Below are 27195 nucleotides of genomic sequence, written 5' to 3' on the forward strand. Positions count from 1 at the left end.
TGGTGGCGGGGGGTGGGGGGAGATCTGATCCTTCCCCTCTCTTGGGCCACAATTGGGGCCCCTTTCCCACCAAATTCCTATTCAGCCCCCAAATAGGGTGAGTAGCAAAGCCTACACGGCAGAGGGAGGGAGGGAGGGACGGAGGGCACTACCATAAAAGAAGGAAGAGGGTGGAGTAGGGCTAATTTAAGAAGACTGGCAATGGTTCCTCCCTGGACTAAACAGTCTGCATGCCTAACCCTAGTCCTCCCCTGGGAGAAAGCATTGGAGACTTATTTTCAGGAGAGAAGGGGTATGGCAAATTCTCTACCACTTGAGACTAGAAAAGGCATAGTTGAGAGCAGTCACTTTTTGGTAATGTAACTAACTCGGTAGAATGCCCTCCCAGCACAGGGTGGGGGGAGCTGCCTAGCTCCTTTTCTTTTTGTTTTGGAGCACCAAGTGAAAACTTGGCTTTTCTCGAAGGCTTTTAGCACAGGATGAGGCTCTTTCTGCTAACTGGAGGCTGAAATTCCCCCCCCCACACACACCATTTTCAAGGGATCATTCATTCTCTCCAGATGTGAAGGGATTATCTGATTATTTTGGGGGCAGAATATGAGTTTCACAAATTTGTGTATGAGTGGAGGGTTTGGGTTATCTCATTTGTACATGGCGGATACCAGGCCAGCCATTGAGCTTCCTGGCTGAGTGGGGGATTTGAACTCTAGTCTCCCGTGTCCTAGTCTGACGGTTTAACCACAGGAGCACTCTGGCTCACACCGTATAAATGTTTCACCAATCATTTTGACATCTGAAAGTCAGGGATTATCCACACTTCTACTTGTCCTGTGCCTAGAAGTGGAAACCGCTTTCCCCTGGAAAATCTGTTCTTAAGTGCTAAATCAAAACAAACAACACTCTGCAAAAAAACCTGAATGCCATTTGTTCCAATCCAGTGCTAAACCATAATAATAATAAAGATAATAATAAAGATGATGATGATGATAAAAAATCATCTCTTGGGTAACACCATCTTGTATAGGTGCTGTTCCTTGCTTCCCTGCATGTTGGGATTGCACTGCTGAGTTATTTAATTTTACAAACGGCCTTTTGGCTTTACTCCAATAAAGCTGAATTACGAAAGAGAAAGAGGAATCCCAGGAGAGGAGAGAAACAGACAAAAAACAGCCAGAACTGCAGTTTTGTATAGCTTAATAAAGCTTACCAAACTAAAGATGATTCCCCACAACCAAAATGCTCCCAAGATAAGCATTTGTTACCCGTAGCATGTTGTTTGATTTCATGTTTGTAATTTCTAAAAATACTGTAGACATTTCTTATCTTCCCCCACCTTTTCTTCCTTTAAAAAAAAAAACCCTCATTTTACTAACAAAAAACAAACAAACAAAAAGCAACCATTCTTTCCATTACATTGCAGTTTGCATACACTGTTGAATTACATGCTCACACTTTCTTTTCTCCTTTTCATATCGTAGAACAAATATTGTACAAAGCCCTGGTGGGGGGAGGTGTCTTCTAGTAGGTAAATGGGGATTCTCCATACTTCCAGATTAATAATAATAATAATGGAATTTATTGTATGTTGTTGTTGTTTTTATTTATTATCTATCCCCTCCTCCTCTCACCCTAAGATTTCAGGGAAGATGACAACACTTTAAAATGCAACATTAGAAAAATGTTGCAAATTACTGTCACAAACTGACAGGACATGGAGGAATAGTGGAAGGCACTAGCTGGGGAACTCCCAAGGGAAGAAGAACCCAGGAGCTGGTGGTGGTCAAAGGGAGAAGACGAGGAAGAAGAGCTGTTGGATGTTGAAAGCCTAATTGGACTTAGTGAGCTGGGAGAGGCTGTGGCAGAGAGAGGCCCCAAATCTGAATCTGACGCAAGAGGAAGGTGGTCAAGAGATAGGGATGAGTCAGGCTGGTGAAGAAGCCAGGGTGTCCCCCACTCCTGCTGTGATAAGCTCCCTTTCCCCCTAGTCTCCCAGGACTAGAATAGGTGTGAAGAGGGAGGAGCCGAGATGGGCATGTCAGTGGAGTCTCAGATTGCTTGGGAAGGACCTGGGAGAGATTTAGATAGCTGTGGGAAGGCAGGAGGCTTCAGTCTCCACAACTGCCTCATAGGGGCAAGGCCTACTGAGGAGAGTAATTATGCTCATTAGGCCAGGCTCCCCTGAGCAGCCCTTGCTTCTTCTTTATCTGTGCTGAATCTACCCGGCTTTGTTCTATTTTAGGTGGGAAGCCTTCAGGTACTTGTTTGAAAAGACATATTTGTTTGAGCAAATCATTGCTCCATGTTGAACATCCATGCCAATGTGGGGTAGCAGGTAGCGTATTAGACTAGGACCTGTGAGATCAGGATTCAAATCCTCCCTTCACAAGATGGCTGTGAGAATAAAATGGAGAGGGGGAGAACTGTAGGGAACCTTGAACTCCTTGGAAGAAAAAAAAAGGTGGAATATAAAAGTAATAATAATACAAAATGAAGTAATTTTTCAGCAACCTTAATGAACTGTGTTTGTAGAATAGACACAACCCTAATTATAATATTGTTCAGTACAGTATTGTAAAGGAACACTGACTAGCATCCAGTGCAGGGCTAAGCAACTGTCCCATCAGCACAAAGACTTCTGCTTGCACAACACTTTCCCCAGTCTCCTCTGCGGGGGTCCCCTGGCCCCCACACCCTAAAAGGGTTAGGGGATGCACAAGAGCAGGTTTAGGGGGCACACAGGCAGAAGAATGAGGAGAAAGTCCTCTTGTGCACACATAAATTCTTGATCTGATGAGATACAAGCCTTGCTATCAACTCCTGACTGCTGGAAAAGATGTGCTTCTGGTTAATGAGAGTGTGAAAAGCAGGAGCAGAGGCTGAATGGGTCAATTGGAGATAACCAGGGGCACTAATGTGGATTTAGCAGATTGCCTAATGAAGAATAGTGCTTTGGATTTTTGAGCATGACAGTTGATCAGGCCCTACTTAACCGTAATTCCTCCATTATTAAAGTTAACCATCCTGTTAAGCTCTATATCAACAGAGTAATAACAAAAATCCCAAATATTTTCTATCACTCAGCATATAACTAAGTTTCAGGGCACAGTTCTAAGGCTGGATGAGAAGTAGGTCATATAAATAATATAATGATTACTCAAGTCAAAGCATTTTTTTTACCCAGATGAATGTTAATTTCACAATTGCCGCTAGAGTTTTAAAACCATACGGCTTGTATTAAAATTGCTGTTAGATTTTTTTTTAATTAAAAAAAAGACATTGCAGGTTTCCCTTATGATAATGATTTTCCTTTCTTTTTTTTAAAAAAAGAGGGGAGAGTGAAACCCTTTGCAAGATAGCACACCCCCAAAAAACCAAATTCAATGCCAGAGGCTGATTGCCTCCTCGTCACTGTGCAATTATATCAGATCTCTTTGGCTTGAAAGAAATCTTTTGACATTTCAGCTTAAAGAAGAGAAAAATCTAAAGAAGTCGCTGAAGGGGAGATCTTGTGGAATGCTAGACTTGAAGCAGATAACTTGGCAGGTAGAGAATTTTGGAATAATCCTTCGGGTGACAAGCCAGATTTTTCTCAGAGAAGCTGTTTTTATTTCCCACAAAAGCCTTTTGTAGGCAAGGCATGTCAGATTTGGTTAATACAGGAGAGAGTCAACAGCATTGTACAATTTGCTTCTATTCTCATCCAATGAAGGCTGTGATTTATTTGCTTCCTTAAGTATTTTTTTATCATTACATCGGTTCATGGGATACACCTTCAGTGAGTGAACGTCTGTTGTGGAGAGCTCCACACACATTCATGCCTTCATGTAGGTTATCTACATACAGCTGTTGCTGTGTGGGTTCTCTCGTTGTGACTAAGGACCCCAATTCAGCAGAATTAAACAAACAAAGCAGGACTACAAATTCCACGCCACTAAAAGAGGCGACAATATCCTTTAACATGTGGTGCAGATGTGTTGTATATTCTGCAGTATATATTCCAAGGTGCTGGAAGGTACGTGAACAAATAGTAACCTTTTTTAAAAAAAAGCTGAAAAACTAAATACAAGAGCATGTACAATAACATCTTCAGAAGTGCTCCTGTTCAGAGTTCCAGGCGTCAGCCTCTGTGCCTCCCCATTTAGCTTTATGGACTGTTGGATTAGGCTTGTTTTAAGGACTTCTACAACTTTCACCATTGCTATCATCCATCCCAACTGCCTGGCCTCCCCCTCACTATTTCTCATCCTTGATTCTTGTTCAGAATTTACATATATGATTAGCAGCACTATAAGAGACCTTCAAATCTCCAAGTCTGCCTCTAGTTATTATACTGGGCGAATGTCTTGTTCCTTTCCTTTGGCGGTTCAGGACTTCTCATCATTAGTTTCCTCTTGGGGCTTAAGGTTGCCTCTGCAGCTGCCACTCGAATTCTCTTTCCTCTGCTGCCTGCTTTATCCAGCATGGTTTGGGTGTCTCACACAGAGTCCTTGGTTGTAGCTGCTCCTCTGTCATTGTGGCCATCTCTGTATTTCTTTTGTTTCCTATGACAGTATGGTAAAGTACTTTCTCTTGGTGCCGCCATTTCTCTTCCTTCAGCCGATCTTCCATTCTTCATGCTAGCAGAGCCAGAGTTTTCCCAGCATCTCCCCCCTGCCATGCCACATCATTTCTGGCCTGACTGTGTTTACACCTGCCTGGAACAGACCTAACATGGAATGGAGGTTGTACACAACCACAACCACCTCCAGGCAGTTCAACCGACCACTCCAAAAGCCTCTGAAGATTTTTTGGATTTGTTGACTGGAATGGACAATTGCTCTTCAAATGATATGTCTGCAGATGGACATCCAGGGATCTCTACAGCAGGACAGGTGCACCCAGTGGTCAGGAATAGGAAGGCATGTACTTGGCTTTCTCCCTACCACAGTTACAGAATCAGTATAATCTGGACCAGATCAATGCAGTGAAGTAGGTTCAAGTTCAGATTCCTCCCATCTTTCTCTTTGTGTGACCTTCAGCCAGTCACCACCTCTTGGCTCAGCTTATCCAACCACATTATAGGACAAGCAGGATAAAAAGTGTAATCAGTAAAGAATAAATAAATGTTCAAACCGGGCTGCATAATTTTCCACGTGCAGCATGAAGGCAAAGAAACACATCTGGAGATACAGTTTAAGTGAAAACATATTAGAGGAAATTATGTGTGTTCCGATATGTAATTGCAAAGGTAATAGTGGTTACATCAAGTACATCTCTTTGGAGCTGAAATAAAAGCATTAATGTACCTGAGCCTTCCTGACCACTTATATTAATGCACATGAATGGTAAAGATAATTCTATGCGCAGTTCACTAAGAAGTGAAAGTGGTTGTTAGCATTATTATTTCGACTCTCCCTGCCCAGCTTCGTTTAGCAGAATATGATTTGAAGTGGTATTTATATTTTCTTTCAGTTTGGCTTCCTTGCTAGATTTCCGGACAGAGTAAGAAGGCTTACAAGTGAGCAAACAAAATTAAGCAGAAATTGCAGAGATGTCCCTATGTGACTCTGAGCTGGTGTATCTATATGAATGTATGATTGTGTACGTGTATGTACGCACAATGAGAGGGGACTGAACCAATGTACAAGATAAATGAGAATATTTTGACCATAATGCCAACTATGTGCATATCAACATGACCTTATCATGAACAGAACACAATCTGGCAAGCTTTATTGTCCCATGGCTTCTGTTCATTTCAGTGACGTTAGAGTGGGTAGATTCATCGGTGAAATGAAAAGAAGATATGTAGCTCATTTCTACAGTTATGCATAGGTAGGCTCAGAAAGCATGACTAGCCCATTGTTTGATCCAGTCAGGCTTGCAGGCACTTGATGTGAGCATTTTCAAAAGCCTCCAAGATGCTAGCATTTAATAGTGACCTCCCACGCCTCTCCATTCCCCAATATCATATGTCAAGGACTTCGGGTCTCACAAAGCAAGAAGTTTAGAAAGTGGTGGCAACTGCTCCTGGGACTCTAGAGGAGCATCTTTCCCTACTGGGCATGGGGTTGTCAGTCTCAGAATCCCCCGTAGGAAAATGATACTATTCACATCATTTCCACTAGTGTTGTTTCCCCAGTCTAGTCCCATCTCTGACTGGGGTCTTTGCTGTGTTGGGTCTTTGGAATCAGCCATGGCCACCTCCACCACTTTCCACTTTGCCAGCCCTGGTCATTCTTGACCTTTGGGAATGCGGAGGTAGGAAGAGGGTAGAGGATGAATCTTACAAGATTGAGTCAAGCATTGCCTGGCACACCCTGCTCATGGAGCAGGGCTCTGCTTGACCCAGTCTTGGCACAATAAAGCACAATCTTTATTTTTCAAGTGCCTCTACATGAGTGATCGTGGTGTCTCTAATACAGCCTTCAGAGGCAAAAGTGGCAGAGCAATGAGTGTGATTTTTACCTTTGTACAACAGGGTAGCTTCTACACATACTCCTGTAGCTCGTCTCTATGCTCCATCCATGCTAACAAGGAGCATTTTCAGAGTTCAAGGGCACATTCCACCAAGTCAAAACACTCAAGAGGGGCACAAAGTGAGGCCAGTGAGGGGTGTGGTCTGGGGGAAGCAGGTGTGCTTCGGAAGGGGATGTGGCCTTTTGAAAACATACAAGGGCCAAATGGAGATGCGTGAAAGGTCGCTTTTGACTCCTGGGCTTGAGATTCCCCAACCCTGTTTTATATGAATTGCTAGGAAAGACCCCGTCTGAAACTCTGGAGCATCATATCATTCAGTGATCTGACTTGGTTTGAAGCAGCCTCCTATGTTCATGAAGGGACTCTGGTGGCACTGTGGGTTAAACCACAGAGCCTAGGGCTTGCCGATCAGAAGGTCAGCGGATCGAATCTCTGTGACGGGGTGAGCTCCTGTTGCTCGGTCCCTGCTCCTGCCAACCTAGCAGCTCGAAAGCACATCAAAGTGCAAGTAGATAAATAGGTACCGCTCCGGCGGGAAGGTAAACAGCATTTCCGTGCGCTGCTCTGGTTCACCAGAAACTACTTAGTCATGCTGGCCACATAACCCGGAAGCTGTACGCCGGCTCCCTCGGCCAATAAAGCGAGATGAGCGCCACAACCCCAGAGTCGGCCACGACTGGACCTAATTGTCAGGGATCCCTTTACTTTTACCTATGTTCATACACTCTTGAAATACTCAGGTAGGACTTACTATAAATCTGAATGGGATAATAGTAATTATTATCATATTTATTATTAGTTTTTTTCTAACTTTTTTCACCAAAGTGACTCAGAACAACTTAGAGAAGCAAACATTGAAAATAAGAGCAATCTATATTATCTATTACGTTTTGTAGCCAGTCCGATTCATGAGGACAACTGCTGGCACAATTGCAAAGCTAATCAGGGTCCAGTATGGTTTCAAATTGGATGGGGGACTTCGTGTAGAGATTCCTGCATTGCAGAAGGTTGGACTAGATGACCCACTCTGCGATTCTGTGATTCTGTGCCAAATTTATTGTGGCAACAATCCACAGATTCTCAACTAGGCTTTAATATTTCATTTAAAAGCCCCAACATTATCATGGGCAGGCCCCAAAGAATATTGTAACTACAGAAAATTGGCATTTTGTTTAATTGCCAGCATGTATTAGATCCATAATAATACATTTTGCGCTATTTAGCTAAGGTATAACTGTTGACATAATATGTTACACACAAACACACACACGTAAATTCATGTGTGTATACTTACAAATACAGGTTTGTTTTTTCAAATTTCTGTGATTTTGTATCAGTCGATTTTCTCTTTCATATCTGAGTTTTTGAGTTCTGTAATTTCAACTATAAAGTGACACTATCCTGAACACAAGCCTGGCCTGTAACCAATACCTTGGAAGGAATGCTGCAAGATTCCCTCTTACCTGGGAGTCAGCTCCACTGAACTTAATGAGACTTATATTTGAGTAGACATATATGGGATTGCACTGTTAATCTCATTACTGCACTGTTAATCTCATTATTTTCACTGGAGTTTATTTCCGCATGAGGAGTTAGTGTCCCAGATGGTGCTTCAAGGGATAAAATTGACAATTTGGACAAAGGCATATATTTATGCAATTGATTGTGATTAAATGGCTTTCTCTGTGTAATGTGCAAACCACTGATCTGGATGTTTGATCTAGATGTTTGATTTTCTTATTTTGTCTTTGGGAGGATGAAAATCTCTGAAATATTTCAGCCGTTGCCAAGGTGTTTCAGAAAGTCTTCTATATCCGTAAAAGAAACCCCTCAGTACTAAGTTCCTCTATTGTAGCAAAATCATATTATCTTTTAGATTTTCATTACAGATGCATGTTATTGCAGGACAGGATCTTCAGATTAACAGGCTAGCAGATATTCACTAAATTTATCTGCTGTCAAGCTTGCTAAAGAAAAAATGGGAGGAGGGGTCTTGCTTTTTAATTATGCAGTCGAGCATTAGCAAGGTAGACTTTTCAGGCGTTAGCTGCTCTCCAATAAAATACAGCAGTGATGATGCACCTTAGGCCTGGGGGCCAAATGCAGGCCTCCAGGCTTATCTGCATGGCCCCCATGACTCTCCAGGCCACACCCATCCCCACTGACCCTTCTTCACACTTCTGATGTTTTTGCCTGGCTGGAATGTGTCATTGAATTCTGATAAATGCCTTTTGCTTACCTGAATGAAAAGTAGAGAAGGGTGTGTGTAGAAGATAGCTCTCTTCTTTATACAAAATTTACATTCCTTACTCCACCCACTTTTGCTGATGGTCCCTTCCACTACTGACATTTAACCTTGAAAAGAAACTGGGGGGTAAATGGCTGGACTACCAAACAGACAGCATTTCCCTCCAGCTATCTCTCTTTCACCAGGAATAATTCCCTGCTTTCCGGCATCTTCCCCAAATAATTGTCTCTATTTTCCTTTCCAGCTGATGTTGAGAGGGTACTATTTAAAAAGTGTCCAGCTGTCCCACCATTCCCTCCATCACGTCTCCAGATAGTATAGGTTGCTAAAATGTTGCAGTGCACAAGTAGATCACTAGTGATCAAGGCCCCACTTATACATTAAAAGCAGTATTATGGGTTTCCCCCAAATAATCATGGGAACTGTAGTTCATCAAAAGTGCTGAGAGCTGTTGAAAGGTCCCTTTTCTCCTTAGAGAGCTACAAATCCCAGAGTGATTTATCAACCAATCCCTTTTCCCAGGAAGCACTAGGAATTCTGCCTCTGTGTGCAGAATAAGGGGGCGGTGGCGGTTCTCCTAACAAGTATCAGCACCTTCAACAAGCTACAGTTCTCAAAAACCTTTGTGGAAAGCCATGAGGGATTAGATGAATTCATTGAGGCAGTTGATGATTACTTGCCATAATATAGATCACCTCTATTAGCAGAGGCAGTATGTCTCTGAATAGCAGGTGCTTGGAAACACTAGTAGGGAGAGTGCTGTTGTACTTATGTCCCGCAGGTCCTGTGACTCACATGGGAGTCCAGCCCCAGAAGATAGTGTCCTGGTTTGGGGGCACTTTGTATTGGAGGATATGTGATTGGTCAACAGGATGCTGGACCAGATGGGCCTTTGTCTTGGCTCAGCAGGGTTCTTCTTACGTTCTCTTTCTAGGTCAGAGCAGAGAACCAGAACTTTGCTAGAACGTTGCTCAAGTTTTCTGGTGGACACCATTCACACAACTTGTTGAGAGCTGAAAGATGCAGTCTTTCAAGTGATCAGTGTGCATTGTGTATGGCAACCATTCCAACAAAAATGGGAGTGGATATTGTTGTTGTTTTTGGTCCACAAACAATACCTAACTGATGACTCTCCCACCCATCTGCATTGTGCTAGCTTTACATTGAAATTAATGGCTTCTGCATTGATGTGAATGGTGTGAATAATGTAATAATAAACAGCGTATCTTTTGTTGGAAGCCAAGCTGCGGCAGAACAGAAATAGTACTCAAACATGGGGCGGAAGGAAGATCAGAGCCTTCTTACACCCAAAGTGTATCTATAGGCCAATGGCTGCAATTTACAAAATGTCATCTGTCTTTGGAAATGGGGAAGGGGCTGTGTTTTCCACACTGTTGCAACAACCCACCCACCCCAATCATGTAGTGTGAAATTGCATTTCAAACTAAATCAAACAAAGAAAATATACCCAGGCACAACTTCTGTTGCATGTGTCAGGATCTCTGCTGGATCCCAGCCATTATAATTAAGCACCACAATATATTTTGTGATTCTTTGCAATCCTAACCAGTTTTGCAAGGGAACAAAGCTGACATTGGCACTCACGTCTATGCTGTGGAGCTGCCAAATACTTTAATTAGCCTGCATTTTGCTTATTCTGCAGGTAATTTTTTAAGGAGTCAATTAACAGAAATGTTTTTTGTCAGTATTTGTGGTCAGTTGAAATCTGCTGTTGATAATATTTAATTTGCATGTGGCCAGTAATTACGATCAAACTGAGCTTTGTTCTAGCTAGTCTGAAGTTACATAGATGAATTAGTTCACTTAGTGCAGGCATGGCCAAACTTTTCCCTCCAGCTGTTTTGGGACTACAACTCCCATCATCCCTAGCTAACAGGACCAGTGGTCAGGGATGATGGGAGCTGTAGTCCCAAAACAGCTGGAGAGCCAAGTTTGGCCATGCCTGACTTAGTGTCAACAGTGTATTGAGCTGATGGTTGTCATATTCTAGGGAGCAAATGTTATTCCTTTGTGTTTTTAAAATGTTATCCCTTTATGGTTTTAAAATCTCAGGATTCAAAATACTGCATGAAATATATACAGTTAGACTGGCCAACCATTTGAAGGTTGGGGCATCAGCTACCACATATTCCTTTCTGTTTGTTTGTTTGTTTGTTTGTTTGTTTGTTTGTTTAATGCAATATTGTTTTAATTTAATATTTGTATGTATCCCTGGCTCTCTCACCCAAGACACACAGACAAAGACACTTACTTGGAAGTAAGGACAATATATTTATTCAGGCAAGTAACATTACAGGCTTGGCAGTAGACACAGGCTCTAGGAGTCAAAATTCAGGAATTCAGAAGCAGGGCATGAAGTTCAGGACCAGGGCATGAATTCCATGATCAGGCAGAAGCACTGAAGATGTCCCAACAAAATTACCTACCTTTCCTGGCAAGCATTTGTAGATGAGGTGTTGTGCTCTCACTTGTGGGACTCTTGCTTAGTGTGAATATAGGGATTGCTAGCACAAGCTCCATCAGTTGGGTCCGCTCCCATCTGCAAAGGTGGATCCAGGTGACAAGGCCCCCCCCCCTCTTGTTCAGACTGTTGCTTTTCAGTTGCTGCTGCGTCCTGTTCAGCCACTCCTCTTGGTTGATCAGAGCCCTTCCTGGTCCCCAGTGAGGCTTCCCATGCTGCGGGAAGGCTGGATGGTAGAAACGACATCCCTGCTCCCTCCTCAAATGTGGCTGAAGTCAGGGTAGAAAGGGGAGATCCCGTTCCTCCAAGATCCTCCCTTTTCAGTCCTCCCTCTGTTTCCTGCTCTTCCAACAGATCCCACTGACCAAAACCCGATCCTGACAGCACTGCACATCTCACAACAGTTTGCCTCTTTTCCAGCAAACCATCTGAGCTCAAAGCAGCTAACACTAATTTTTATTCTGAAACAAGACCTGTCTTTAATGAAAATTGCCATGCTGCAATTGTAAAACCCTATCTTTCAAATGCAATAAACATTAGGCAGAGAAAACCAGTGCTCCCAGTGGAGAAGTACACCCAGTGTCCCACTTTCCCTGTCCTTCCACTTTGGTCCAGGTGATGTGTGTCTGTAGAATGAACACAGCGCTGTTTATAACACTGCTCGCTATGTGCAGCATTGAAAGACAACATCATGGTGACTGTCCTTGGGCAACACAACAAGACATCCACTCGTAAGATGGGGCACTTAGGGGTGGTGGAGAATCATAGAATCATAGAGTTGGAAGTGACCACATGGGTCATTTAGTCCAATGCCCTGCAATTGAGGAACTGTTTGCCCAATGTGGGGCTCATGTTCTACTGATTGAGTGACAATGAAAGTGCCCCTGAATGAAGATATTAGTTGGGGCCTTCCGTTCATTTAGCATGCATGTAGCTATTTTCCTGCTATCATGTGCTTTGCATGGTTCTCCTTGGTAGGTCTATCCAAGCACTGATCAGATCCAAGCCTGCATAGCCTCAAGTGGGTGGCTGCATCATTTGCCCTCCTTTAGCTTTTCCTCACATGGCAGGAAAAACTCTTGATATACACATAATTTTTCCAATTAGGTACATTAAAATTATGCATGCTCTGGAGAAAGCAGGTAGCATTCTTACCGTCTCCCATAATGTTAAAACCTGAAATAATCTAATGAAGCTGAAGGGTGGAAATAGACAAAAGGAAGTATTTCTTCATACAGCACATGGATTTGCTACCGCAAAATTTACTGATGGCTACCCCCCCCCCAACCAGTAGTTGACCAGAGAGTCTGAATACTGCATCCACAAGTGGGAGCCAACACTCTATAGTCACGTTTCCTCAAGTTTAGAGGCAGTTGTTGGGGAACACAAATAGGAGAGTCCTGTTGTGTACATGTCCTGATTGGCCAATGTAGGAACAGAATGCAGGATTCTTCCAGCAAGACTCTTCATTCTTTTTCATTCATCTTCGTTGGTTTTTCCTCTTTGATGTGTATGATTAACCTCCTTTAATTGATAAAAGTTTGAACTGAAAGCATCTTTGTAAATTCAATGAACATTTAACCATATGAAAGAGAGGGGTTGTTGCTGTTTGCATCCCAGAAATAGCAGGGAAAAGCTTCCGAGATTTTCTTATAAACCTTAAAAGCAATTTGAATCAGTCATGGCTAGAGTGGCACATTATTTTTCAAGGAGTTGTTAACATAGCTGAGGCAAAGTGGATTTCTAAGGATATTAAATACTGCTTCTCTCTCCCTCCTGTTGTTACAGGATTGCACAGTGTATGAAACAGAAAATAAAATTCTTCACGTGGTAAGTACACATTTTGACTTTTTTTATGGTTGTGCTTTGCACATGTCTGTTCCATATCCATGGTATAATCTTGTACATAGGATCTTATTTTTGTATTTATAACCCACCTTTCCTCCTTGGAGCACAAGGGGGTGTACAGGGCTGTCCCCGTAACACTATTATCTTCACAGTTTAGTCTGAGAGACATTGTCACCCATTGTCATACATTGTCACCCAGCGAACTCTGGGGCGGCGTGGGCATTTGAACCTAGTTGCCCAAATTCTAACCCAACATACTAATTGCTGTCACACAACTCTAAGTTGTGTGTGTGGCTGAACCGAACAGAGTTTGTGATAGAGGTAAGTCTCTCCCTGCTTTATCCTGTCTGTTCCCTGGAATGGCCCTTCTTTCAAGATATGCGCTCGCAGAACCATAAAATAGAGAGTATGTATAGCTGAAGGAGTATTGTTCAGTCAGGACATTGACATCTCACTACAGGGGCCTTCTGGCAGATCTCTTACTGCGAGAAATGAAGTTACAGAGAACCAGGCAGGGGCACCTCTGGGCTCCTGCCCAGGGGAATGCCCTCCTGTCAGATGTTAACCTTCAGGAATACATCTGAAGATAGCCTTGTACAGTATCTGGAAATTTCTAATGTTTGATTTCATAGAATTGTAGAGTTGGAAGGCACCACAAAGGTCATCTAGTCCAACTCCCTGCAATGCAGGAATCTTTTAGGGTCTTGGACACATGACCCTGAGATTAAGAATCTTATGCTCTACTGACTGAACTATCCCTTCAGTCATGTTTCACTACTTTTTTTAATATTCTGTTGGAAGCTGCCCAGAGTGGCTGGGGCAACCCAGTCAGATGGGCAGGGTATAAATAATAACATGATTATTATTAATAATAATAATAATCTGGGGTTATATAAACTCATAAGCTTAGCTGGAGTGAGGGGATTCAGCCAGTACAGTGGTACCTCACGTTATATATGCTTCAGGTTACAGACGCTTCAGGTTACAGACTCCACTAACCCAGAAATATTACCTTGGGTTAAGGACCTTGCTTCAGGATGAAAACAGAAATCGCGCAGCAGCAGTGCGGCAGCAGCGGGAGGCCCCATTAGCTAAAGTGGTACCTCAGTGTAATGGTTATAAGGGGTTACTTGTGCGTAAGTCGCTGTTACTGCTGGTTAGATCGCCTGGTTAACCTTGCCTCGGCTGACAGCCTTTCGCTCCGTGGCCGTTCAGTCGCTTGCAGAATCCGTCAGTGGGCGTTTCTTGAACCTCTTCCAGCAAAGAAGTTGTTTGACGCCAAGTCTCTGCCTACTCTCCCTGCGCGGAAATCTTCTGCGCAGGGAAGGAGTGGGCAGAGGCGTGCCTGTGCTTTCCCCACGAGTTTCGGGCGAAGAGTCTCGGAGACCCCTCTCCGACTCCTCCATCTCCCTCCCTTCTCTACTGGTGTTGCGCTGATTTCCTTCCCCTCTGCTGGTCCCCTCTCCTGCATCTCTCGGGAACCTTGCCTCCACCTCTCGCTCCGATGTCAGTTCCCTGACACTCAGGTTAAGAACAGTTTCAGGTTAAGAACGGACCTACAAAAGTAATTAAGATCTTAACCTGAGGTACCACTGTATAGCTGCTGTTGAGCCCATCTCAGCCTGAGATCCGCTCATCCCATTAGATCTTTGTCTAAATCTTTGTCCTTGTAAGTTGAACCCACTGATTGAAGATCTTTGCTCTGGAGCAAAAGATTTGTATATCATCTGAGTGACAGCCCTTCAAACATGGCAGTCACATGGTCGGTTCATCAAGCCTCTCACTATCTGGAAGTAAGGCCCATTGGACATGGTGGATGTTAATATGCGCCGGAAGAGGCTTCAGAACCCTTGTTTGATTTGAACCACTTTTAAAATAAATAAGAAGAATTGAGAATCTGGTGCAGTGATGACAAAAATTAAGCCTGGCAAATAAGTATACTAAATTCACCCAATTGCCAATGTTAGTGATCTGCTGTATATCTGAGGGTCTGAAATAATAATAAATAAATCTGGTAATAATAAATCTTTCTTCCAATTATCATTATTTAAAATAAAATAAAATACAATAAAATAAAATAAAGGAAGTGGATGTTTCTACCTAAATGTATGAAGTGAAAAAAGTCCTGCCTTGTTCACTTTCCAGCTCTCTTAATGATGGATTTTACCATAGCATTTAATGAAAAAGATACTCAGACTTAAAAAAATAATGATACATTTTGATTGTTGTCATTCCTCTGGACAAAATTTCATATTTTTTGTGCACGTGGAATAAGAGGAGGTTCTTCATTTTTTAAATCTCATTTAAAATTAGCAAACTGCTGCTTTGAAATAATCTTTAGGGCTACCTTTTGTAAAAAAAGAAAAAGAAAAGAAATTCATTTCTTTTAAGCAAAGATGTATAATTAACTTTGTAGGCAGTCTACATTTCCACTAAGCTATAGTAAATGTCACTTTATTAAAAACTCAATATAGGTTTTAAATCAATATTGACTGCCAAGTGGCTTCAAAGGAGATGTTGTAACCATTTGGCTATTTATAGAATGGTTTTTAAAACAAAAACCCTAAACCCTATTGATGCATCATGTTAATTATTATAGTCTTGTGTGTCAGTAACTCACAGTGGGATTGCAGTTCTTTATAGATTATGCTAAGGGTAGTTTTTTAGCAATTTGTCATGCCTAGAATTTCATCAGTCAATGACAACTGGAGTGTAGATTTTTCTAAAAACAGGCAAGCCCAGCAGTAATAGAGTTCTTGCTTCTTTCACATACTCGGGAAGAATTAACAAAAGCAGTTATTTAAAATAATAAAAAATTGACCATTTGATGAGTAGGAATTATTATTATCATTTAATTTATATACCGCTTAATTGCCGAGGTTGCTTTTAAGTGGCTTACAAGTGTGAAACCAAAGTAGGCATAATTAAAATACAAAATAAAACAATTTCATCAAAACATTAACATAAACATCAAAAATCAAAATGTATATAACTGAAGCCCATCAAAACAGCACAATTAAAAACAGTTAAAATGGCAATTAAAACAGAAATTCTCCCTCCCCACCCCTCACAAAGAAATAGTTGGTGAAATTTAACTGAAATTGTCAAGAGAGAGGGGAGATGGCACTTGTCCTACTTAACCTTATGTTTTTAACTTTAAAGAAGGCCTCTGATTCTTGCTCTGTCTACACACTGTATATTTAAAGCACATCCGCCAAAGAATCCTGGAAACTAGCTGGTTTTTTTTAAGGGTGCTGGGAACTGTTGTTCTGTGAACTGTGGTTTCCAAGATTTGGGAGAGTTGGGGATCGGGAAACAGCCTGAAACTGCCACCACAACTTTCTTCTGGTCACACTTCTTAGTAAGAGCACACTGGTAAACAACAATCATCTCCTGAAAATGTAAAAAATAAAAATAATAAAAAAATCCCAACCTGGCTGAAAGCAGCAGATAATCAGACACCATTTCTGCAGGCAGATAATTCTTCCAGGAAACGGGAAGGGCGATTTTAGCCCTGCTTTAGAACTAATCAGGCTAGATGTGACAGAATCTAGCCTAACTGGTGTCTCGGTTGCAGTTAAATTAGCTAATGTTCCTTAGCAATGAGTGATCCATACTGTCTTTTTTTCAGGTACAGCAGGGGGCTGAAATCCAATTACTTCTGAATGCTGCTGTTTTGAATTGGGAGTATGAACTTCCACATTCTGGAACTTATAGGCCAATTATGAGTCAGTACAAAAATGCAGGTTTCTTTTGAAATTTGGCTGGCCCTGACTCTGGCCTTTGTACTGGCCCTTCCAACTCATACAGCAATGTTCTACTCCAGGTGAGGCTGGTCAGTTAGGGAACACTGAGCATTGCCCCAACAACCTCAGTCTTAGTTCCTTCCAAGCCCACCTGCCTGCCTCCCGGCTTGCATAAACCAGAGCAGAAAGTGGTAGCACAGCCTGTCAACTTTCTCTTCCTCAGTCTCAGTGTTATTCTTGTACAACTTAGCAAGGAGATGGTGGGCGGGAAGCAGAACTATAATTTGTTAGCTCTCCCTCTCATTGGTAAAGGTAAAAAGGTAAAGGACCCCTGGACTGTTAAGTCCAGTCAAAGGCTACTATGGGGTTGTGGCGCTCATCTTGCTTTCAGGCCAAGGGAGAAGGAGTTTATCTACAGACAGCTTTCCGGGTCATGTGGCCAGCAGAACTAAACCGCATCTGACACAACAGGCCACCATGACGAGTGCCAGAGTGCACAGAAATGCTGTTTACCTTCCCACCGCAGTGGGACCAATTTATCTACTTGCACTGGCGCGCTTTCAAACTGCTAGGTTGGCAGGAGCTGGGGAGCTCACCCCATTGCACAGATTTGAACCGCCGACCTTCTGATCAGCAATCCCAAGAGGTGCAGTGGTTTAGACCATAGCATCACCCTCTCATTGACTCTGGCTTCATTTATTGCTGCCTGCCTACCTTCCATCCATCCCCAGTTGCTCTTCTCTACTATACTAAGCCTTCTTGTTGGCAACAACATGGATATTTTCTAATTGGACAGCGGCAGTATTGTGAGTGCCTTCTCATGTTCCTAACTATGTCATTTGGATCACAGGTTCTGGGGGCTTGAATGGGTTCACCTTTATGAACAGAGCCCAAATTTGCTCTTCTTTGGCGAGCCCCTTCCAAGCTTGGCTCTGGAAAATTCTCCTATTGTATGAATCTCCATGCAGCAATTTAGTACTCAGAAGTGTTCCTAGTCAAGTGCCAATCTTCCAGCAGAAACCCACCAGTAAGCTTCCAGTACAAATAATTTGGGCAAAATTACTGGACAAGCCACTTAAAAGGCAATTCCAGAGAAAGCAGTTTTTCTGACTTCAGCTTTCCGTTTTCTCCTTTCATCAGCTCCATTGAAAGAAACCAGAGCATTATAAGTTCTTAGCTGATTGTGGATGAACAAGTATTTATGAAACTGTTACTTCTCTGGTTAGCATGCAGTTTCTCTGTGAACCCACTAAATACAGTTACTGGAAATGTCTACTTCTGGGGTTTGCCCCCCCTTTTCTTGAGCAGTAGCACAGCATTAGAATGATGCTCAAAGTTCATAAAAGCTGAGATCATTTGTTTGGCTTAACTAATTCCGCCATGTGATACTGAAGTCCTCTTGTGATGCAAGCTGTACCACAGTTTTGCAAGACTCAATTCTGCACAGAACCATGTAGGCCTTTATTGAAGTGTGTGGCAGGTGCATAAATAGTAATAGTAACACAAGGGAAAAACTGTTTAAATGCTTACAAACTTGGCAAAGTCTTTGCAGATGTTTATATTATGGATGTATGCTTTGTATTGTTTTATTAATATTATTGCTTAATGCAAGATTCATCATGGCCTTTGGCTAGAACAATAAACTTAGGAAAATAAAAAGAAAGAATAAAAATACCAAAAAAGGAAAATAAAACAGCATTTTTAAAGCCCAAGGCTAATTCCCAATTAAGATCAAGGACAGTTGAGGTTCTACCCCATGTGAAAGTTTTTACATGGACCAATGTAGATGCAAAGACTTCCAACCAGCAGAAGCTGGGACACCGGGGAACTATAATGTTTGAATAGGACTAATGTATGCAATTATATAAAGTTTGTGAAATAAATAATAAATGTACTGTTTGATTCATGTACACTGGTATTACAAGTTGATGGAGCAGAGAGGGAGATAGGAATACAAAAGCTGAAGAAAGCTAATGCGCAAGCCCAGTGTTCTGGGAAAAACATATAAAGTGGAACAATGAACAATTTCTAACACATCAGTTCCATTAAGGAAGTAAGACGCAGTAATTTGGAACTCTGAAATCAAGAGAGAACATTAGCTGAGGGTGTCAGAAGCATCTGTTTACCACTATTTCATTCATCTATTCCAAGAATATCTGACTCATCTATTAAGCAGGGTGTGCTTCCTGTCTTCAATGAGGTGGTCTCCAAAGAATTTTTAACACATAAAAAATACAACCATTACAATATCAACCATTAAGCCAATATCATCTCATTGGAACTACCAGCAACTAAAATTGCCACATACAACACGTGAGCCAAAGGCAGACTGAAAGTATAATTTGTAACAAGTCATTGAGTTTCCTTAAAAATCAGCCAGGATGAAGAGGCAAATGTGTTTCCCTGTTTCTTTTTTCACTAGACAATACACATTCTTTGCGTGACTTACAGAACACATTTGTTTTATTTCTAGTATAGATACAGATATTTGATTTAGCTTCAATGACAGGATCAGGCCGGGGTATGTGTGTGCAGGGGGTGGGGTGGAGAGGTCCTTGTTAAAATCACATGCATTTTGTTTCTATATTACTGGGTAAAAAGTATTTCAATATACATTTTTTAGAAAAACTCAAAGATTCTGAATGGTAATTTTTGATGTTTTTCCTTTCTGTGTCCCCCTCTCCCCCATGAAATTGTCAAGGACAATAGCTAGTTGATGAAGATAGTACAGTATTTACTTGCCAGCTAATAAGAGATGTGGGGCTCCTACTCAGAAAGCCCTCTCCCTCGCACACCCAACTGCAACAACCCTTACTGACATACTACACAGCTGTACCTCAGATCCCGATCTTAATAATTAGACAGGCTCATATGGCTGCAAGTGTACTTCAGATATCCTAGTGCCAAACAATTTACTTTTGCTATGTGCCAAAAGGAAGTTCTGCATCTAGAATTTCTATAGCTGCACTGAGAAACCTCCAGCTCATGAGCCCAATCAGGCTTAGAGGATTGGCCCTGGGTCATGGATGGATCTATCAGTTTGGGGGTTTTCGCATTTTTCCAATCTTAAATTGAGTTCACCCCATTTTTGCATCAGTTGGTGATGTATTTTTTATTCATTATTTCCATGTGCATTTATTTTTTATGCATATATTTCTTTTTATATATACATAATGTACACATTTTGCTTCACATGCTCATTTTTGTAACCAATTTTCCTGAATACAATGTAGGATGCTATTGTAATGTATGCTATTTTTACCAGTGTAAACATTGGTGTGCACACAGTCCCCTAATATACCGTGTGTGTGTGTGTGTGTGTGTGTGTGTGTGCGTGCTTGCGCTTGCTTGCTTGCTTGCTTGCATGCATGCATTCTTTGGTTGGAGAATGGCATTTCAAAATGAAAAGACATCTGGATTCTGAAGAATATCAGAATTTTGGTTCACGTTTTTTGATTTAGGAAGTGTGAAAGAGGTGGGAGCAAACTCTCACATTCCTAGGTTGGCCAGTACAGAAAACAGGATGCAGATATTTGCTTGCATCCAGCAGGCCTGCTTTTATTTTCCAAGATATAAGCTTGAAAAAAACGTAGTTTTCCAAGATATAAGCTTGAAAAAAACGTAGTTTGTGAGCCCAGCATCAGTACAACACAGACCTCACAGTTGTTGTTTTTAGCAATTGTCACTCTGATCTTCCTCCTGCCGCTTTGATGGCTCCTTGTCTAAATGAGTCTGCAGCTGCTACAAAGATGTGTAAATTAGTATGCTAATGACACACTGCTTGTTATCTCTAGCACTTTTGACCCTGCCAGGACAGCGGAACAAACTATCCATTGTTTAGATAAGCTTGATGCTAGGGCAGGTGCCAGCTGGCTCAAACTTCATCCAGAGAACACTGTAAAAAGAAGGAAAAACTTGTAAAACAACCACTGTTAGGCAGAATGATGCTGCTGTCTCAGGCATCTGACTTTGTGTGTCATGAAAGGGCACAGCAAATGGTTATTTCTCTAGGTGGAATGATTTGTCAGTTACAGTTCTCTTAGCTTTTCATTCTTCCGCTCTTCAATTCTCCACATTTCTGAAGCAATTTGCATTATTATTATTTTTAAAAAATCCCCATGAATATTCATCAACCTTTTGTGGAATTTCTCCAAATAAACCCAATTTCCTATGTACTTAAGACTAATGTACACTAATGTATTGATTTTTACATACACTTTCCCCTAAAATATGCATTATTGTTCGGTTGGAGAACTTCATCACAAAATTCAGATCAGTGTGAATTTTGTAGGAATGTTGTATTTCGGTTCTCACCTTTTTTTCAGGAAGCGATAATTTGATAGATTCACATTTAAGTAAGAGCTGAATTGAACTTCTTCCCCATCCCTAGTTATTTCATTTGACATTACGGATACTTTACTGCCAGAGAGGTGCTGATGGAATTTTCTGCCTCAGCTACCAAAATAACAAAAAATGGGTTGCTTGCACTTTAACTGTGGAGAGCTAGGGTAGTGACATGTGTCTTACTTTGCACAATACATACCTCTGTTTGAAGGACTGCCTGATCCAAGTCCAGTTTAGAATTAAAAGACCCTGAAGAAGGGAGAGCAGGCAGGGACTCTGAAATTGCCCACCGACACTGAACACCCAGACAAGAGACTGAGCAGGCACGCAGACTATCTGGTCACAGTCTACCCCATTGTGGGGTGATAGGTTATACTTAAACAAAGCGAAGGTGAACAATGAATGGAACAGTGTACTATTTTAGTATGCTGACTGTTATTGCAAATGGGTTAGAATATATTTTCCTTCCTATTGTTAACTTGTGTTTTGCGAGTGGAGCTGCCTGTAAAAGAAAATGGAAGAGAGTTAATTCTTCTTCTGTTCTTAAAGTTGCCCATTAGAAGAACTACTGCTTAACTTTAGGATCTGGACCCTGAGTTTGCTTTTTTATTTCTTCCTCCTCTGTTGCTCCCCAACTTTCTGTGGTGTCTTTTATAGTTTGTAAGCCTGAGAGCAGGAGCTGTCTTGTTTTTAATTGATTATACAGCCTTTGTGGGAGCTGTTTCAGCTGAGGCTGTAAGAGCTTAAGATGAGATCTGCTGTATCAGACCAGTGGCCTGTCTAGTCCAGCATCCTGTTCTCATAATGGCCAACCAGATGGCTTATTGGAAGCCCAACAGCAGGACATGAGCGCAGAAGTGCTCTCATGCTGCAAATGATCTAAATAAATAATCAAAATAAATAGAATACTCGTTCATCTGTTGTGTTTTTAGTGCTCAAGTTCAGCCTATTTTAAATGATTGTTTTAGCTATTAGGATTCCATGTAGGCAGTTGAAAGATCAGTTATGTCATAAATGTGCAGATAGGACAGCCCCATGCAGCCAGCAGAATGCGCACTGGACTGACATGTCTTGAAGGGGAACTCTCCTGTAAAAGGAAGCTTCACAGGTTTGAGGATGTACAGTCTGAACAACCTCCCTGCTCAGTTTTTCACATTACACACGACAATTCCATGTTGCCAGCTGACGACAGAAGTGATTATGCATTCCCCTGGCAGCAGAGGATCACAGCATCTGAAGATGCTCCGAACTTGGTATTTTTGTGTAAAATGAAAACTAACTTGGAGAGGAAGAACAAAAAAAATTCCTTCCAGTAGCACCTTAAAGACCAACTAAGTTAGTTCTTGGTATGAGCTTTCGTGTGCATGCACACGAAAGCTCATACCAAGAACTGACTTAGTTGGTCTTTAAGGTGCTACTGGAAGGATTTTTTTTGTTTTGACTATGGCAGACCAACACGGCTACCTATCTGTAATTGGAGAGGAAGGTTCTGCTGACATCAGAGCTGGAGATGAGGATGAGAAGGACCCTTCTGTGAACAGGTGGCCATATAGGAGTTCATTGGAAAGTCTGCATGGAAGCTATGCATGCATAGTTCCCTCCTTGTGAGTGGGAGTCCTCGGTTCTCAATTGGACAGAGACACTGCACTCAGTCTCCACTAACTTGTGATTGCCATCATGAAAGGAGGAGTGGTTGATCCTTCCACCTATGACATGAATGCAGCTTTCACCATATCTAAAAGCCCCTCCCTATGTTGGGGGGATGAATACCTGCAAGGGTGGGGTGCCTGCTCTACTCTAGTGAGTTCCCTGCACAACATAGAATCTTCATCTAGAGTTCTTAATCTAACATGGAGCCTACCTGAACAAAGCTGACCCCTTCAAAAAATAGATGTTCAGTGCCCAATATGTGGGGATTGCTAGAATGGCAGCAGGGACATGTGTAAGAGGCCAGTGGGTTTGTCTCTGATTTTTCCCTTGCACAAGATTTTGCTGAACTATAACTTCCAACAACCCCTGCAGGCATAACCAATGGTGAGGGATTTGGGGAGTCGTCCAGCGACATCTGAGGGGCTGCCATTTACCTACCCCTGCTGCAGGTTTCCTCACACCCATGTATTCCAACACTAACTTTGGTTATGTCATTTGAACAGGGGCTTGCCTCTTATTATTTTGTGTAGCAAGTAGAGTCTTAAGCCAGTTTTTGCAAAATACATGATACTGAATTGTTTCCTGTGAGTAATGTTTTAACGCTGAGTTGTTTAGTGCTTCCCTAAAAAAAGCTTATGATGTTCTCTCTCTCTCTTCTCCCCAGTGTAAAACACTCTCTGGCATCTGTGATCACATCATTTCGCTCTCATCCGATTCTCTGGTGTCTCAATCAGCTCACCTTGAAGTTGTTCACCTTACCAGCATCATGCCCAGTGAAGGGTTGGTAAGTAATAGCAATCTAGGAAGGTGGTTTTCAGCAAGGCTGGGTAGGCATTTAATGCATGAAATGCTCACCTCATACTAAAGGGTGCTTGTGAAGTGGTGGGGACACCCAGGCTTTGAGGTTTCGTCCCACATCCCGCTACACATTTATTTTAGTGAACTTGGCAACCTGCCTGCTAGAGTTAGTAGCTTTGGACAAACCTGGCAATCTTGATTTCTTCAAATTTATTTTCAGTCTTGTATTGGATTCTTCACCTTTCACATCAGCTTTCAAACTTTTTTTTTTTTTTTTTTTGAGGAAGTCCTGATGAAAATTCTTTGGGATTTTCCTCCTAATATATACAGTTTCTCATGCACTTTCTCTTAATGTACACATTCTTGAAAGCAGTTTTCCCTAATATGCATTTTGGTACATTACTTTCACTAACCTGTGCCTTTTTATGCATGCTTCACCCCAATATACACATTTTTTGTATACATTATCTTGTTGGAGAGCAACGTTGCAAAATTCAGAGAACTGTGAATTTCAAAGGATAGCTGTTTTGGTTCACATATTGTTTTGGGAAGTATAGAATTTATCCTCCATCCCTTTAATCAGGTTTATTTTATTGAAATGAATGAAATTTAAATACGATAGGGATGGATTGGCCAGTCTATTTCCAATCTGTGTTGATTTTGTATGTGCTCGTTCATAAGGCAGTAAGTGCTTGCCTTATGTTGCAGTCCTAACCATGTCTACTCAGAATAAAACTTTGCTGAATTCTGTGGCTCTTACTCTCAGGTAAGTAGGAAGAGGATTGTAGTATCAGTCAAACTCTGAGTAGACCCATTGAAACCAATGGGCATAAATGTCCCTTGACGAAATCCTTCAGGCTGCCTTGGGGGTGTTACAGGCTCTTCTAGTTTCTCAGTTTTGAGGGATCTCTGGGGTTCTCGGACCTCAAAGGAGATCTCTGCAGGGTCTGATTCAGACAGGTTCCTAGCAACAACATTTTGCTTCTTCTGGCTTCTCCTCTGTGACCTCTCTGCTCCTGCAAATTCATAGGCACTCAAGTGCCTGAAACATGGGAAGTCCATTTCACTCTTATCCAATTTCCAGAAAATGCTGTTGTCAAAAATCTCCCTTCTCTCTGGCAAGAACTGCTGCAAGCAAATCCTTGATATATGAAATTTCCCTGGTGACCAACAGAGATGTCTCTTTTTCAGAATGATATGCTATTCTTGCTTCACTTCACCTAGCATTTTGTCAATACAGGAGGCATTCAACCAAGTGTCGTTCCTATGCAAACTCCATTTACATTAATGGGATTTGTTCAAGAACAGTGTTTGGTGGATGGAGCCCATAGATTACAGCAGAATGGATTACATTGTATGATTGTTAGACAGTGCAGAACTACGAGTTATTTCAATGAGGGGGGTTTTATAATTTGTTTCCCTCCAAGCACAAACATTGTATAGAATAATGCAATTTTATTTTTACTTCATTCAAGAGCTCTGCTTGTATGGCAAGGTTTTTGCAGCAATGCAAAACTAGGAGCATTTCCCAGGAGAAATTTGGGGAACCAAGCAGAGGGCTATTTAAGAATGCATTATTTGAATCAGGCTTCATTTCATAGTCCTTTGGTGTATGAAGTTAGAACTATAACTGTCAGAAGAAGGTCCTTTGCACTGGTGGCCTAAAAGCTGTAGAATTATACTCTTTTGTTTGAGTATTTTGTTAGTATATTTTTTCCCAGCTGAGCTTAATGTAGCTTGTTGTCAGGTGGCTCACTTTGAATGCTATTTTTCATGTTTATTGTTTGCATTATTTTGTGACTTTTATGTCCCCCTCTTCCCCCCAGTATTGCCCAGCACTCTCTGATAGCTGTTGAAACAGTTTGTGTTTCAACATTTTGTGTTTAAATGCAAGAAAGCTCATTGTCCAGTCTTCACTAGGGATGGGTGAATGTGCTGTTTTCTCATTTTCCCAATTTTAAATTCAGTTTTCCACAGCAGTTTGCATAGTTGTTTTTTTTTTAAAGTATCATGTAAAATTTCCAGCATTTTAGTGCAAATCTCTCCTAATATGCACATGTTTGTATGATGCATTTTATTGTGTCACCTTTCCCCAAAATACACCTTTTTGTACACAAAATTTGGCTGAGGAACCACATTGCAAATTTCTCATAAGTGCAGTTTTCTTTTTCTTTTTGTAATGTAATTTTTTGTTAAATTTTTCAAACACTGCTGTGCAGTTTTCTAAAGAGAACTGTGTTTCAGTTCACACACACTGGTTTGTTAAGCATGAAATAGGTAATTTCTTATTAAAATGCAAACAGAACTAAATTTCTTCCCCATCCACAGTTCTTACCGTGGGGCATGAAAGAATCCTGAAGGTGACTCACTCACTCAGGCAGGTAGAGTCAGAGTCAAGTTCCAAGACCATGGTTAGTTCAAAGCACAAGGTCTGGAGCTTGCCTTGGACCCGACTACCCATCTTAGCCTCTGCCTTCTTCCTGAAAAGTAGAGGGGAATTTAGCACTTCATTGACTCTCACTTGGCTCCTGACCTGTACATTGCCTGCTCTGGTGAGCAGGAAATGGTGAACAATGGGCCCTGGGTGTAAAAGTGCCCTTTCTCAACATTTTGTCATACTTTAGTACTACTGAGAACTAGAACCTAGGATAGTGTGTGCAGATAGCTTTGGCGAAGGATCGTTTCATTAGCACTCTAGGATATAGGATCAGGAGCCCCTCCTTACAAAAGATCAAACATGAGAGGTGGGTAGCGAAAGAGCACAGATGTTAAAAATAAACCTTGATTAGTTTTATTCCTTCAGCTACATCCAGATAATAAAAGTGAAGCTAAGATCAGCCATTTCTTACAGACGTCTATTTCATGATATCATAAAATTGCACAATAACTTTTCAAATCACACACCGGTTTGCTTCATAAAACGTATAACAATCATCTTATGATCCATTTGTCAGTTCACAGCCTCCACAGTTTTCCTGGGACCAGATGAAAAGGAACATAGGAATACAGGAAGCTGTCATTGGCCCCTACAGCTTAGGATTGTCTACACTGTTTAGCAGTGGCTTTCCGGGGTTGCAGATAGGGGTGTCCCCTAGCTTTATCCCAGAGATGCCATGGATTGAATCTGGGGCTTTCTGCATACATATCAGATGTTCACTGAGCTATGGATAGAGCTTTAAATTATCAGCATATTTAGTGCACAGGGTCCCAAATCTTTTGCCGAAGCTGCAGCAAGAGCAGACCTTGCAGAACCCCAATAAACTGAAGGTCACAGGGATGAGCAGAAATCCTCACTACTACGGAATAGGGAGAAATGTGAATTAGTTTGCATTTCAAGGCAAACCCACCTACCTAATCCACACTTTCCCAAACAATTGTGAAAGCAAGCACAGGTGTCCTTTAAAGTACACATAGCTTTTGCGGTGTAGTTCTGCAGCCAAGTACTGTGTACACACATATTCCCCATGTTGCCCCACATTGGGCAAAAGATTCCTGCACTGCAGGGGTTGGACTAGATGACCCTTGGTCCCTTCCAGCTCTACAATTCTGTGATGCCATGAAAATGTATATATTAGTGAAAATAACATATAAAAAAGCATTGTTTTAGAGGAAATTGCTCT

At 41.6% G+C, this 27195-nt stretch overlaps 1 protein-coding gene across 8 annotated transcripts in view; it reads left to right on the forward strand.

Annotated features, from left to right (window-relative positions):
* The window catches only part of LOC310836607 (connector enhancer of kinase suppressor of ras 2-like), a 310451-nt gene that overhangs the window by 132030 nt on the left and 151226 nt on the right, over positions 1–27195 (forward strand). For all 8 annotated transcript variants that reach the window (XM_083722107.1, XM_083722108.1, XM_083722106.1 and 5 more), the window contains 2 exons: positions 12978–13019; positions 23442–23561. In XM_083722107.1, the coding sequence (XP_083578233.1) occupies positions 12978–13019; positions 23442–23561 (162 nt within the window). The remainder of the gene's footprint in view (positions 1–12977; positions 13020–23441; positions 23562–27195) is intronic.

The sequence above is a fragment of the Podarcis gaigeae genome (assembly GCF_964106915.1).
Source record: "Podarcis gaigeae genome assembly, chromosome: Z".
Lineage (NCBI taxonomy): Eukaryota > Metazoa > Chordata > Lepidosauria > Squamata > Lacertidae > Podarcis > Podarcis gaigeae.